Genomic DNA, 16,668 nt, shown 5'->3' with positions numbered 1-16,668 from the left:
GTCTGGATAATTATCGCTACACTGCCACACTTAGGCCCATGATGTAGACACAATTAAATTCATATTCACACAAATCAATGTTTGATTAACCATTCAACACCACCTTGTTTATTTACCCATGTGTAGTGTAGATTCTGCACCAGGATACTCCGGGTTCGTTACAATAATGATAGTCTTGTGAAGGAGCTTTAGACTCTATACAATCGCATACCAAACTTCAAAGGTATATGGACTGACTAGTGAGTATGAAATTCTCATTATACAGTGTGAGCACTCAACTTAGATAGTTGACGCCTGTATTATTTGGCTGTACGCTGTAATAACCCACAGCCACACGTCCAATACACCACTGCTTGCACTGCTGACATGCTGTGTTCGCAAAATGTCTCGAGCTCGTCCATCATCCCCAGCCGGATCCAGATCATCGACCTCCACTGCTAAGCCCTGAGCACAACGAGCGTCATGGTCACTGTCCTTGATAAGAGCTGGCCTGCCTGTCGTGATCGTCCATGCCTCCTTTTCATGCTCTCCTAGCTACACTTTATGTTACGCACCTCATTCCTTGCTGGACTATGTACTAATCTATCCTATCGTACACCCTCAAAACAGTCCCTACGCACATCTCACATGTCTACTGATCCCTACTACATAGGCCCCCGTACCTAATGTACTACGTCTATGCTGACCGCGGCGCGCGGAGCGTGGTTGTGTGTCAGCTGTTTACCTATGGTCTAATAATTTGCATAAGATAAATAAACAACTATGCAAATTTCCAAGCCCACCATATCTTGCCGAATGCTCCACTGATGTAAATAATATACTGTTCTACTGTAACAAAAGATACAACTGCTGTGATCTACCATAAAGCACATTCGATACATATTTCTGTAAACCTAAGGAAATACATTTTCCATCCTGACAGTATACATTATTACAATAATACATTTCCAGCTATTGTGTGTAATATCTCCAATTGTATTTTAGTTATGGTTTTAACATGAAATATTGTATGTGATTTATATGTTATATATTTGTTTTTTTGTTTGTTTTTTTTTAAGATGTGAAATAAACCTGAAACAAGATTTTACATTGTAATACTCACATTTGTGTAGAAGAGTATTTTGTTAACCAAACTTGACCAGTATTGCCTCTAGAAACGCAAGATTTACGCACACGGACATGTACTGCTGTGCAGCAGCAGTACGTGTCCATGTACTCTTCTAAGTATACATGAATGGGTACACAGAAAGCGATTGACTGTGGTGTACTAGGAATACAGAGCTGTTCCCTACAAATGAAGAAAATGACCAGAGTTGATCTACAGTAAAACATGCATCTCAGTATTTACAGACAATCAATGTAAGTAGAGATGATTATATAATATTGACTGGCCTTGAGGGAGATACCAGAAAATATTGGTCAAACTGAAAGAATATTGCTGGAGTCAAAGACAAGGGCAATATTTTTTCATTGTGGGCAATATTTTCTGGTATCTCCCTCAAGGCCAGTCAATATCATAATTATTACCTATCCCCTAGGTAAATTAGGAAGATATGTGAATATGGCTATACACTATGATAGAGATCAAGCCACATTTGACTTACCTGTAGATGATCACCAACATGTCAAATAATTGCAAAATTGTTCATCAATGTACATCATTCAACTCCAACTTCCAAGATACATAATCGTAGATGTAACAGGGGAACTTCAATAATCTGAACGTATTTACACTTTGTTTTTGCTTCTGTTTAAATTTGGAGAGTTGTAATATTAAAGTGATGGTCACTGTGCAGTTATTGAGCATAAATGGACTCGTCATTGTTTGACGCATAGTGCTGCTCGAAGTAGTCGACCTTGTATGAGTTGATTTATCGGCGTTTTTCAGCAGTGCGTGTGTCCAAGATTTGTGAATGTCTCCTCTTTGTGATTGACTGAAATGTTAACATGTAAAGTGAATGGCGAGACCTGGATGAAGGGTGATACGCACTAATATCGCCCGCTGACCTTGACGACCAACCAAAATACCTACTACAATTGCCCTGCAAAACTACCTCATATAGGTAATAATCTACGTTATTGCACATTATCCTCTTGTACAAAGATCAAAGCCAGAAATAACTGACAGCCACACTTTGTGCGTCTTTTCTTTTGTTGGAGACAGTCTGCGTTTTTCAAACCTATCTTGTACCCCTTTCATATTGGGCAAAAATACGGCACATCCTCCGGAGGACGTGCCGTGTTCATCCCAGACCACTGTCAATATAAAAGCTCGACTCGGCGTGAACACAGCACGAACAGCGGATGAACACGGCGTGAAGTTCGTGCTAGACCGTCTAGCACAAACACGGCACGTGCGTCCTCCGGAGGACGTGACGTGTTTGTGCTAGACGCTGCCAATATGAACGGACACGGCATACAACGGGAACCGGAAATCTCGCATAAACACAATTGTGAGCGCGCGCTACTATCACAGTTACACGTGTGTGCTTTGTCAACATACAATGATCGTGTATTTATCGTATATTATATGCCATGGCAAATTGTTCGCCGACTTGCAGAGGTATCAAATTTGTAAGAACAACAAATGATTAAATAATGAAAAAAAAAAATGTTTTGACTACATAATGATATAGTTCATGTTTTATTCATGTCTAAACAATTTTTACACTCATTTCACATGTAAAATTGCACGGCAATTAGGTGTACCTGCTTAGAATTGGGTCAGTCTCATAGAGCTGTATTCTAAATACAGCTCTATGGTCAGTCTGCGCTAGTAATCAACATGAATACTGATGACTGCCATCAGTGGCTATACATACACTGTACTGATTGCTGTCAGCTGTAAAATGTATGTATTGTTGTAATGCATTTGAAGAAATTGGTGGATTCAGCATTTTGGTGGACTGCCAGACTGTCGCTTTCATGAAAAAAAAGCGCGGGAAGCTGGCCGCCAGTAATCACGGGACCGTGTCCCGAGCGGGTTGCCATGGGAACGTGTGCCGAGTTCATGCCGTGTTCGAGATCAATATGACAGGGTACCACGGGCTTTACCTCGTGTTTACATAAGGATTTGGGAGGCCAGTCACGTCGTGTTCATCCCAGACTCGAGTCTGGCATGACATCCAAGGATGCCAATATGAAAGGGATATTGGTTTTGAAAGGATGTGTCTTCATTTATCATTATGCCACTCACCGAGAAGTGGGCAGCTTGCGACGTAGTCCTCATTTAATGGGAAGATCCTCTTGTACAAAGACGATCCTCGTATTCAGAGACGATCCTCATTCTCGGACCTGTGCCCCTACTGATAATGGGAATAGAAGACCACTTCATGTGCAGTGTACTCTGTACCTCCTAAAGCAAGGGGAATGATTTACCTTCACATATGTTAGTAACAAGTTGAGGGAATGTGTACTTTTCATATTGAAGAATGACATTATGTTGTACCGTATTCTTTCTTTTTATATTTTTTTTTTTTACATCATTCTATATTGGTTTCCATATGATGTCACAAAATATTGTAATTGTGGTCGTCTCATCCAGCGGTGGTTACACCAAAATTTATAACAATTCATAACTTTTCAATAGATGAATAGATTGCCTGATTTTCCTCAAACTTTCACTAATGTGTTCTTCAAATACTTTTGCAATCACTCAGTTCAATTGTATGTTTGGTTTTATTCCTCTCTAAACATTTGTTTTATATTTTGAAAGCATATAAACATCAACAATTAATTGACAAATCAAACTGAATCTATTCTCCTTTTCCCTTCAGAAGATGAGCCTGCAAAGGAACCATCTCTTCAAGTTCCACCAAAAAAGAAGACACAAGCTAAACGGATGAGGGGAAGTGATGGAGAAGATGAAATGTCAGATGGAGAGGATGAAGATGATTCAGAAGTTATGCCGGGAGGAGGAGGATGGGCTGATGCCATGGCCAGTATTCTGCGGAAAGAAGCACCAGAAGGAAGCTCGGCTGTGCTTGCCAAGTCCAAGGACTATGCCAAAGCCAAAGAACAGGAGCGTAAAGAATTCATGGAGAGATTAAAAGAGGTAAACTTAAGATATATGTTGATTTGAATATTAAAACATGTTTGATGTGTGCAATTTTTTCAGTTTCAACCAAAATGAGTTTTGCCTATTTTTTTTTTTAAATTCTAGACCAGTGTATTTTACAATCTGCAGAAATTGGCAAACCCTTGTGTACTCTACTTATCTTTACATGGCAGTAGTAGTAAATATTAATATCTATTGCAATATCATATTTGTAGATGGCATGTTATCACAAGACTCTGAGAGCAATATTTGTTGCACGCACTGGCCTTGTTGTTCGTACCTGTTTTTAAGATTCCACATTTGTTTTGGTGTTTGTTTTTTTGAAAGCAGTTTGTGATGTCATTTGAGTTATGTGCTTGTTTCATTTCTCCTTACAGAAACAAAGCAAGAAGAAGTGGGAAAACATGGCTAGGACAATACCAAAAGTGACGGACAGGGAGAGAGAGAGGGCTCTTCAAAGAATCGCAACAAAGTGAGTCCCCCCCCCCCCCCCCCCCCGATCTCTATAGGAGATAATATGCTGGATACTGTATATATTTCGCGAGTCCAAATTCTTGTGAATCGGGACTTCCCGACAATTTCGCAAGTGGTTAAATTCACGATTGTGGAGTCCTGTACTGAACTGAGAAATGTATACGCGTACGTCACAGTCATATCGGCATTACTGTCAACATTTTCGTGTGTTTTTAATTTTGTGAATAGCAGCTGACTCGCGAAATTTGTGAAAATAAAAACCTCACGAAATATTCAGCGTATACAGTATCTCATTGGCCCATTCATGCGGTGCAAACAAGTGAAGTCGCTGGGTCGCTGTCTTACCGCACACACTCAATGTGAATTTGCACACATTTTTAAACAGAGATCGTCACGTAGATCACGTGTTGTGAGATAGTAGTGTGGTGCGTTCAAAGCGATTGGCCTATGAGATATGCAGATACCTCCTTTTGACATCAGTGGTTCCCCTATCTTTCTTTTTGATTTCATCCAAATGAATTCCCTTCCTCTTGACAGAGTGAACTGCACATCAAATAGAATGTAAAGGCACAAATGGATGATGGAGGCATTTTATATGAAATGTATCTCATTGTTTTGTTAAACGCACAGCGACAGGGTTCAGTTTTGGTCCACAGAGTAGTGAGTGGGTGAGAGACGAACCGTGCAGTGTGCTTCAACTGTTTCATGCAGCATGAAAACCGATATATCGGACTGCATATTGCTTACGCTATGGATTTTACATGGGTCACAAATGACAGTGATCTCGATTTTTTTTTTCCGACATAACCTTGCAACAGATATTACAAACAAAAGAGATACAGTGAAACCCCGTTATAACGAGTTCGGTTATAACGAGGAACCGCTTATAACGAGGTGATCGCGTCGGTCCCGTTTTCCTTTGCGTGTAAACCTATGGCAGAACGAATCGGTTATAACGAGTTCGGTTATAACGAGATTCCGGTTATAACGAGGACAATTTCGGTAAATCATGATAAAGAAAAACATAAGCAATTTGATCGGATATAACGAGGTTCCATTCCTTGACTAAATTGCCACTTTCAAACATGCGACAAACGAAAAATTGAAAACCGAATTCACGCTATCCACGTCTTTTCCCGTCTTGCAGAGAACCGTTCCTTCCATGTTTTCTTCTAATTCACGCAATAAGACACAGGAATGCCTTCCGATGTTCCTACTAAATCATTAAACATCATTCGATTTTCTTTTTCGCGAGAAACGCGTGCGTGATATTAGGTCAGACCACAGCTCAACGAGAAAAAAAAGTAGATAACGCATTCAAAAACTCTTCATGTCGTGGCCAAAAATTGATAATTAAAATATGTGTGCAACTCATCATATCCTTTCCAATTTTAGTTCCGACTTCCAGTTCTTTTGCTGGTTAGCAAATATGAGTTTGGATGATTAAAGCCGAAATAATGAAATCATCGCGATCTCGCCGGGTGACAGTAGCGTTAAAATAGTTGAATGACGCATGTTACCCTACTTAATCGGTGTTCAGAAAAAGAAACAAACGTATTCATTAATTTGAATAGATCTGGATTTGTTCATTATCACTCAACAAATGATAATTTTAATATGAGTGTGTATGATTAAAGCAGAAATAATTAGGGAAATCATCGCGATTCCGCCGGGTGATAGTAGCGCAAAAATAGTTGAATAACCCATTTTAACCTACTTAATCGGTGTTCAGAAAAAGAAACAAACCCATTTATTAGTTTGAATAGATCTGGGTTTGCTCATTATCATTCAACAAATGATGATCTAAATATGAGTGTGTATGATAAAAGCCAAAATAATTAATGAAATCATCGCGATCTCGCCAGGTGACAGTAGCGTAAAAATACACATATGTAGTTGAATAATGCATGTTAACCTACTGAATCGGTGTTCGGAAACAGAAACAAACGCATTCAACAGTTCACGAACGGATGTAATAACGCGAAGAGATTTTCGGAAGAAAGTAAAGAAAGCATTTTTAATCCCTTCGGGCGCAACGATCATACATTGTATAAAATTACAGCCGAAATGATTCATGAAATTATTGAATTCCCGCTCGGCACCAACAGCGTAAAATACCTCGCAAATTAACGGTAAACAACGCATGTATGTTACTCGGAAATCATCGCGATCTCGCCAGGTAACAGTAGCGTAAAAAAAGTTGAATGACGCATGTTAACCTAAATCAGAAAAAGAAACAAACGCATTTAGTAGTTTGAATAGATCTGGGTTTGTTCATTATCACAAGTTTAACACTGCATTTCACAATGAAGATTTTTCTTTCTTTCAGAATGGTCTACCAGGTACAGATTTGCGTAAAAAGGAAGGCAACCTTCCACATTCAATCCTGTCGCATATTTTTCAAGAACGGTTGTACAAAACGAGAAGAGATTTTCGGAAGAAAATAAAGAACGCATTTTTAATCCATTCGGGCGCAACGAGCATACTTTGTACAAGATTACAACCGAAATGACTCATGAAATCATCGCATTCTCGCTGGGCACCAACAGCGTAAAAATACGTCGCAAGTTACGGCAAACAACGCCTGTATGTTATTCTATTTGCGCTGGTGTTTAGAAAAAACTTAACAAACAAGAATTACAATAAAGAATTAACTCATTTCAGCCCCTATTTTTTCGCCTAATTCACAAATAATTTCCCTTTATTCTCTCAATAATAATGATCCATAATTGTATAATAACAATGCAAAGGATGTTCTTAATTTTCATTCATGGGTATATGACGTCGTGCTTATGTTTTTCCTTGTTTTTGATGCGTACGGTTATAACGAGGTACCGGTTATAACGAGGTAATATCGCCGGTCCCACGGACCTCGTTATAACGGGGTTTCACTGTATTAGGATCATAGAATGGACACACTATCACAAGTCAAATACTGAAGTTTGGGGTTTTTTTGACAATAAAGAAAAATGTGACAAAATAAGTCATTTTTAGAGACCAAATTTTCTTTTTGGAAGCTAAGTTTCAATGTTATTTTCACAGGCTTATCCGCGATAAAACACAAAATAACTAACATTGCAAGTTAGATATAGTTTTTCTTGCAATTTGCTGTATAGATTTTATCATTTGATGACTTCTAAGGCAAGTTATTGCGATTGTCCTGCAACACTTCCTCAGCGGTTTGCATAAACATGTTGTTAACTTTATGCAAATTAGGCAGCGAGGTCAAAAGCTTTTGGCGAGATAATTGCACCATATCGCCGAGCCTGTTAAGTTCCTGCCCAAGAGACTTAACCCTAACTAGGCCGGGCTATTTAGGTAGATCATAGAGCCGGGGGGGGGGGGGCCTCCCAGGCCCCCCCTCCAGATCTCGGCCGTCGACCGCGCGATCGCGACAAAAATTGGCACACACATTGCCTATGATGTAATGTAAAGTACTACGAAGTTAGATTTTTTAAAAATTGTCATTTATGCTAAATTATGCTAATTTATGCATAATGATGCATGAAATCAGACAATTTGGTATAAATCACTAAATAAAGCCCGAAATGGGCACATTTTTTTGTGTAAATATTCTTTTTAGTGTCCTAAGCAAATATAAGAGAAAAAAAATTGAGCCATCCAAAAAAATTTCTTAAGTATTTTATTGTTTTTTGAATTTCTTATGTATTTCCTTGTTTTTTCAACTTTATGTTTTTCATTGTTTTTTCAATGAAACTTGTCCGCGACATTGTTCTGAACAAGAAAATATGTTATTAGTTGATTTTAATCAATAAAACCCCCAAATAATCATGCTTTTATGAAATTTGACTGTAAGCACAGTTTCCATTGAAATTGTACACGAATTCACGTTTTTGAGCAATTTTTGGTCTGACATGCATGTACATATTTATGCGAAACTTCGGAACCATGCGCCCGGGCATCGCAAATTTGGTGTCAAAAGATGCGGGAGACTCGACAGAAAAAAGTCATGAAACGCCGCGGCGATAGCTTTTCGCGTTAGCGATACATCGCGCGGAACGTCGAGGGGGGGGGCCTCGGAGGCCCCCCCCCCCCCCCCCCCCGGCCTAGTTAGGGTTAATTTGAGGGAACAGGTGAATGAAATGGTTTGTTATTGGGGTGTAGCAAAACAAACAGCCATGAATGAATTTCAGTACATTAAAGAAAAGGTTTATTGAGTTTTTTGGCAGAAATTCACTGAGCATACAATATACATCAATTATTGTAGGGCAAGCCTCTGGTAAGCTGTGTGAACAAAGCTTGCATAGAATTTGAAGACATCACAGACACAAGTCTATTACTCAAAATGCTTTTGGTCTCCACTCACTAGGGGTGTGGTGCAGTTATTCAATGCTGTGAGAAAGCAGCAGAAGACCAGGGAGGAGAAATTGAAAGAGGTCGGCGGGTCCCAGAGAAAACGGGCCAAAGTTGAGGCCTCCCTCACCAAGGGAGATTTCTTGGACATGCTGAGGGGAACACCAGCTCCATCAAAGACAGACTCAAACCCAAAGAATGGGACAGGACTTAGCTTATCACAGGTTTGTAGTGCATAATTTCTTGTGTAAGTGCAGAGATGCCAACTGTCAAAGCAAGCTGCCCATGATTGGACTATGACCATGTCCTGCATGTAGAAATCTATGCTTTTCATATTTCATAAGAAGTTTCTCATTATCTCACTGAAAAATGTTAGAAACCTGAAATTAGGTCTCAACCAAAACTATACAATCCCTTTAATCTCAAGCAAGTGATAGAAGACACAAAACAATGCTGAGATACAAGTTTTTTATATTTGCGTGTTCTTAAGGGTATGATCTATGTATTTTTCTTCGCATTATGCCCAGAAGCCTGCAACAAAGGAGAATCCATCGTGGGGGGTCCTTCGAGATGACTTCATGCTTGGTGCCAAGATGAAGGACTGGGACAAGGACGACAGTAGCGATGAAAGTGACCTCGACGACGACAACGACCGGAAGTCAGATGAGGAGAACAGCGGGTTTTCGTCGGACTCGGACTGATGGGAGAGATTTTGATCAACACTGACAATTTCGCTGTTATGGGCTTTTCAAGCAAGCTCTTTGCTCTGCAGGTCAGAGGCCTTTCTGGAAGTAACCCCAGGAAGTGTGTATTGAGGAGCATCGACCGTCTTTGCTCTTGACTCGTAGATGCATCATCATTCCCCGTCTGTGCCAGTAGCAGGAGAGCTGCTAAGTTTTTATGCCTTCCTGATATTTTCATGTCTACCTTCCCAAAACTTCCAGGAGGTGTCCTGTGGAGGCTTTGCATTCTGATTTCACCTTCAATTGCAAAGGCAGGTGTCCATTACTGGCATGGTAGAGTCACAACATTTTTAGTTCTGCTGTTGTTGAACGTGAATACCAAAACACTCTAAAGAAGAATATCACTGCAGTAGAGAACTACATCAATAATATAAACTACATCAATAATATTAACTAAATCAATATAAATTATATTGATCCCAGGGCTGATGTATGTCCTTATGTGGCCAACCTTTGGGACCCCCATGAGCTACTGAGTGCAAATTTGTAGATGTAAGGCTAGATGGAAAGCAAACCTTTTGGATGAAGAGTAAGATTACAGTGCTGATTCCTAACCTTTATACTCTTTCCTGTTCAACCATCCGATTCTGTATGATAGTAGTATTAAGATCATAAAATATTGGGTGTTAATTCATCAAATGACTGAGTGGGATGCACATTAACAATGAAATTGAGATGATGTCTGTTGAAAGCCGTGTTCTGTTGAAAGCTTTGTCCTGCATTTTTTGATTTGTAACCTAGGTTTATAGTTTGTTTATTTATTTTCCCTTTCACTTTAAACCCCCCCCCCCCACAAAAAAAGAAATTATCAGAGAATTCAAATGGATGGTTTGCCCTTTTTAGATTCATCATTAGAATGATTCTGTTATTCCATGGGGTTCAATAGACATAAATATTGAAAATTAAAATACATATGTAAAATATATATTCAAACATAGACATAAACACAGAATGAGATACACTGTGTTCCCTTTTCAGGAGAAAAGGTTAGTGCTTTCCCTCCCGTGATCAAATGCCTGTCATAGTTACATAGTATCACCATTTAGAGGCCATCATTGTAGACAAGGCAATCTTGGAAGTCACAACAGATTATCTTTCCTGTAACATTACTGCTACAACTTTTTTTTGCAAGTATCCAAATAAATCCTGTACTTTCTGGTACTTTTAATGAGGAATAGACCTTTGTACTCTCAGACTTTGATGTCAAAACATGGACTCGGACAATTGCAACCATTCTGATACATGTTGTATTTGTTTGCTGCAACTGCTCGTCAGGTGAATGGAACTAGAGGTGATATATTTGTGTGTGTTTCCATGCAAACTTCTTGGCGCTAGTTGCCAAAGGCCAGTCTGATTTTTTTACCTTGTGCATAGCAGTCAGTTTAAGTTCTGTTGTAATTGCTGGCAACGCATTCATGTACAATGTCAATGGCATTTTGTGGTGCTGGTACTGAAAGGTCTTTATACGTGCCTGCCAAGGGCAAGCTATGATATATCAATATAACAGTTGTTATTAACTAGACATTTATAATTTTGACCAAGACCAGTTTTATTCCCATTACCAGACACAAATGACAGAAGTAAAAAAGGTAAAGAGAAGCTAAGATACTGGTTCTCTAAAGCTTAATTGATATTAAACTTTCCAGAAAATAATTAACTTAAAAAAATATATATATAAACTTTTAATTGAATAAATTATAATTTTCAATCATAATTCCATTCTTGACACTTTCCTTCGACTCTCCACCTGATCATCAGGATTCATCCCATTTTCAAGACTTTGATATCTACTATTCTGTCATTTCAAAAACTTAAAATGATTGTACAGGTGTAATGATTTAAATAATCAGTGATCATGAGGAAAATAATGGCAAAATACTGTATGTACACTGTCTGGGCAAAAAGGTATGTAGGTTTTTTTTTTTTTTTTTTTTTTTTTTTTTTTTTTTTTTTTTTTAAAGACTAGAACAGCTAGAGAGTAACAATGTAGATATTTCACTAATAATAATAATTTTAAAAAACTCACCTGGTTGGCACATGTTTCAAGATTCTCCTCACTTCCTGGCCATGCTGTTTCTGGAGATCAATTATACGCTTGTGTCGTAATTGACTTTTGTCTATGTAATACCAGATTTCTACCAGCAAATTGTCCAACTGGTAGTTGAGGCTCTTGTATGCTTTTTTTGCAGCCAGGTGAATTAAATGACAAGCACAACCGACCACAAAAACGTTTGGGGTTTTTTCTAGGATCCGAGTTGCTACACCTTGATGTCTGCCCATCATCACCGAAGCGTTGTCAGTTGCGAAACTAACACAATTGCTCCATGGTATGTTCCTTTTTTGGAGTTCATTGTCCAGTATGTGAAATATGTTTTCTCCAGGTGACTGCTCTGTGCATTCTTTCATGGCTAAGATTTGACATACTATTTCACCGTACTCACCCACTGAATTGTCAAACATCTTGACCACAACAGAATAAAGTTTTATACTGTCCATGTCAGTGCTCCCGTCGGTAGCTAGGCTGAATGGTTGCTTTCTCAGTTTTTCTGCAAGCTCATCACTGTCAGTGTTAGCAAGACACTTGATTATGTGATTTGTTTTGGTTCTGAGCTACATCATCTAGGATAAATAAGGAATCTTGCTTAAGTGTGCAGCTGCTCACAAATGGTAAGTGGAAGCTATACACATTATCTTTTAATTATATTATTTCGATAACGCTTACTGCCCGCAATTCTCGGCGCCTCTGATCAGGGTAGGAGAGCAACAGAAATGAAATAATGAGTATCCAGGAGGGCATAAATCAAAAGCTTCAGTGGAAATCCACACCAGTATGTTCATCGAAGTGCTTACATGCTCGTCAAACTGTTCTTGGCTAGATGTGGCCGTAGCTTGACCAGATCCCTCAACTTCATTGGGCTTCTGACTCTGGGCGCTTGCACTGCTATTACTTGTTTCAAGACGATACTCCTGCAGGACTGTAGGATGTTGCTTACCACACGCTTCACACTTGTGTCTATTTCTGCAGTCCTTGGAGAAACGATTCTTCCTCAAGCATCCAAAGTAGATCTGCTTCGTTTGAATGAACTTTTTGCGGTCGACCATGGATTTAGCTGCAAAATCTGGGCATAACTCCAGCCGATATTCAGTAGCTGAGCAGAGACTGCATTTCTTCTGGGAAATTTCCTTGAATTGACCCTGCACACTGAGCTGGGTTTGCTCCGACCTGTTGCATTTTCCTTGTGCCCTTTGATGGGGACTCCAGGATACTTTGTTTTGCTCTTTTCCTTGCCCTTGGTGGCAAAGGTGGAGCCCTTACTTCTGGGGACACTCTCCTTTCTCTTTGAATCTCCTCTCTCAAGCACCTCCTTCTCAAGGCTCCAAAATGGGCTTCATGGCTTCGGATATTTTTGTGGCATCCACGCAACCACGTTCAAAGAGCTGAATGACATGCTCCTCCTTAATCCCTTGCCACAGGTTATGGTATGTGTTCATACCGTGGCAGAGTTGAATCACTGATTGGTATGGCCTGTACACAGTTAACAGCATTTCCCAAGCTTGCAAGTACCTCTTGTGCATTCTCCTTAGTGACGTTCTATCTAAAAGATAAATTGTGGTGATAGGGCATGGTCCTTGATTAGTACATCAAATCAGGATAATCTGATACTATCCTTCACCTTCATTTCTGTATTGATTTTAAGAACCTATTTTTAGGAGCCAGCCCCCAACACAGTGCTCCATGGGTTCATTTAAGTGAATCATAGAGGTCTAACCTATAATAGCAGTTCACATCTTTCTTTACGCAATCCCTACTATCCATGGGTTGCACTATCCAAGGGCTTTCTTGGGCAGGGTTATAGATATCCATCTGTGCTGAGTTATGTTTATAATTTTAAAGTTAACAATATCTCCTTTCAGAATTTGTCCTCACTTAAAAAGCCATGTTTGACACCTTTTTTGATGGTTTTGTGATGCAGGGTCATATTTCTTATGTAATCTGGTAGGAAGGATTAAAATCTACCAAAAGAAACCATGAAATTGAAGTCTTGGGTTAAAGGTCACTATTTAGATATAGACTTATCACAAACACTTTCTATATAGCCATGATTTCACTTTCTAAGTATCTAAGTATCTAAGTATGAATTGTTAGATACCTTTGATACATTTGAATAATTAGCAGATCTACTGACATGCCTGGATTTTCCTTATCACAGATTGTTGTTTGATAGATCACATTTAATTGAAATCTTTCAACACTGACAATAAGGAAAATAAGATCCTGCTTCATATTGAAAATGTGTACATGTGGACAAATCTTGATCTGATTTGGAATTTGTGTGCATAGTAATGAAGGACATTGAATATACATACACTGTATGTATATTTTTCATGCCTTTTTTAAACTCAACGAACAAATTTTGTTCCAAAAGTGTTCTAGTTATTACATACTAGGGATCTAGGCTACCTTTTGTGGGTCAACAAAAAGTGAAATCTGCACATACACAGTGGTCTTTTCTCATGAGTGAGCAATACCCGAGCATAATGTTCTCTCAATTTTCAGACAACAAGTGCTGTCTCTCTTCCCCAAAAGGGTCGAGAGAAAGTCTGTGTGGGCTGTGTGGCTAGGGCACGATGGGCCACGGCTGCTGAGCCTGCTGCTTTATGGAGGTTGTCAATAGCCTTGTTCGATAACCCCGATGATTGGCGTTGAAGTTGTCAGAAAGCTTAGACGTCGTTGAGTCAAACATGCACTGCACCACAAAATTGGAGTACTGAGGACCCCCAAGATCTTGAGCTGGTCTTCAGTCTCTGCACCCTGGAGAAGAGCCTTTATTGTGTGTCTTTCTGCCTCATTCAGCATGTCAATGAATGAGGACAATGCAAGGTCTTGTGAAACTGTAGCTGTCAATGCTGCAGCAATAGTTGCCCAATTCATCTGGATTAGCCAGAATCCATACAGGACATATGCATGTGCAATTATGCGCCTAATAGTGCGATACAGATCAGTTGAATGGTACCTATAACAAGTATAAAAATAAAGTTAAGAAACTATAAGTATCAAATTTCCAGAAAAGCATGTAAAATACAATGGTTAATTGATACATGAGACTATGTAGGTCTACTTATAACGATGTGTATCATCATAAAATAATCCTTAAATTCAACAATATCCTTGAAAAAAGAATTTTTAACACATAAAGACAGACACATACACACCTAGCACAGACTGAAAAAGAGCAAAAAATACTTGGATTCTGTGAAAGGGAAAGTCTACGAAAAAGCAAAAGTCTGCAGAGAAGACATATTGGCACCTTTCTCATTGCCATTGCGAGAAATGTGCAATGTGTAGATGGATGTGCCTGGCCGCAGGTGGGGATGGTCTGCAGCTATAGTACATGCATGACATGGGATGGAGAAGAGCCTGCATTATGCAATGTGTGCTAATGAGTGCACTTTGACCGGCTATTTAAAGCGCCTGCACGATCGAATACCGGTATACATCTCCACTATTCTACTGTGGACATAATATTCCATTCTGTCGTCAGCTTTTCTTTAGTTGTCCACATTGTCCGATATAACATTTTATAATGTTGGCGTATTTGATTGGCCCCTCATTAATGGAAAACTCAGCAATTGTGAATCAAATTGTCTTCTTTTGATATAATATGACAGTAATTTACTCCTCTCATGTTCTAAATCAAAACGAACTTTCATTAGCCAATATAACTCGGGAAATATCACATCTTTAGGTTTGCTAAAGGGATAGACCACCTTCCAGTGATTTTATACCATTGTCTGCAGTTTATATTAGAAGTTACATTTACTTGATAGCCTTTACTTACATTCAATTACTAAAAACATATTGGGTGAACAATAAGCTAATTTTGGATTGACTTCATTTAATGCTTCCCCTCAAAAAAGATAAAACCATCATATATTTCAAAAAAAACATGTACCTGTGATCATTATTCAGCACTTTTTCGTGGTTTCCAGACAAGAACTTCTTTGCAATCCCAGAAAAGCAGAACTGGAACATTTCCCTAGTAACACCATCCAAGTCCTTAGCTATTTCATTCTATGCATCCAGAACTGTGTTATTAAGGATGTCCTCTCTGTTGATGGTGATTTTTTTTTTTTTTTTTGTTGCCACCTAGATAAGCGTTAGCTTGAAGCCTCCTCCTCTCAAGCTCAGCCATGTCTGTAATAATGAAACAACAATAACATTGAACATTGATGCTGGAATTTGCTTCATGTTGTCCCCAGTGAATATAGGTTTGACGGACGAATGACTGCTCGCAGACGTTGCAGTATGTTCACTAATAGCCTTTAATTTTCCCGAGCTTTCAACCGAGTTACCAGTCTTTTTCAAGGGCTTGGGACGTAAACAAAAAAGCAAAAATGCAACCAATTTGCATGCATTTGAACAGAATAAGGCAAAAAACAAGGCAAAATAAAAAAAAAGTCAAAATAAAATAAAAAAGAAAATAGACAGCAACATGACGTTCACTACAACGGAGTGGCAATATTATGACATGCACTGCCAGTGAAAATAATGGAAGAGTAGTAGCAGTATAGTATAAATAAGCAATAACAGAGGTAATGATTGCAATGTAATCATTGGAAATACGTAAACCAACAAAATAGGCGGAACTGTATAACATAAAACACACTAGTTACCTTTTAAGGCATTGGGGGTATGCCTACTGTGTGTGGTGTCAGTGGGATGAGTGTGAGGGGTTTGCAAATGTAAAAGGATTTCACCTTATATATATATATATATATATATATATATATATATATATATATATATATATATATATGAAGTGTTTGTTCGCAAAAACTGATAAGTCCATATTTGCCAAATGGAGATATTTGCGATTAAAGGTCAAGAAAAATAAAGAAAATAATAAGAAATTTTTTGCTTCCTTTGACCATAACTTCAAAAATGTACCTTTATAATACTGTAGTGACCAATATATCATTCAAAAGGTATTATTTTGTACTTTATGACAGAGACCATACTTCAAAATCTTCAAGAATGGACTTATCGGTTTTTGCGAACAAACTCTTCATATATATATG

At 38.7% G+C, this 16,668-nt stretch overlaps 1 protein-coding gene across 1 annotated transcript in view; it reads left to right on the top strand.

The window, feature by feature from the left end:
- LOC140230574 (RRP15-like protein) overlaps positions 1-10,879 on the top strand; it is a 30,842-nt gene extending 19,963 nt beyond the window's left edge. Inside the window, exons 2-5 of the mRNA XM_072310726.1 lie at positions 3,777-4,054; positions 4,435-4,529; positions 8,862-9,069; positions 9,376-10,879. Coding sequence (XP_072166827.1) covers positions 3,777-4,054; positions 4,435-4,529; positions 8,862-9,069; positions 9,376-9,546 — 752 coding nt within the window. The 3' untranslated portion in view covers positions 9,547-10,879. The remainder of the gene's footprint in view (positions 1-3,776; positions 4,055-4,434; positions 4,530-8,861; positions 9,070-9,375) is intronic.
- The last annotated feature ends 5,789 nt before the right edge of the window (positions 10,880-16,668 follow it).

This window comes from Diadema setosum, chromosome 1 (genome assembly GCF_964275005.1).
Source record: "Diadema setosum chromosome 1, eeDiaSeto1, whole genome shotgun sequence".
Taxonomy (NCBI): Eukaryota; Metazoa; Echinodermata; class Echinoidea; order Diadematoida; family Diadematidae; genus Diadema; species Diadema setosum.
The sequence above is the reverse complement of the archived record's forward strand: the minus strand, read 5'-3'. Positions and strand labels throughout refer to the sequence as shown.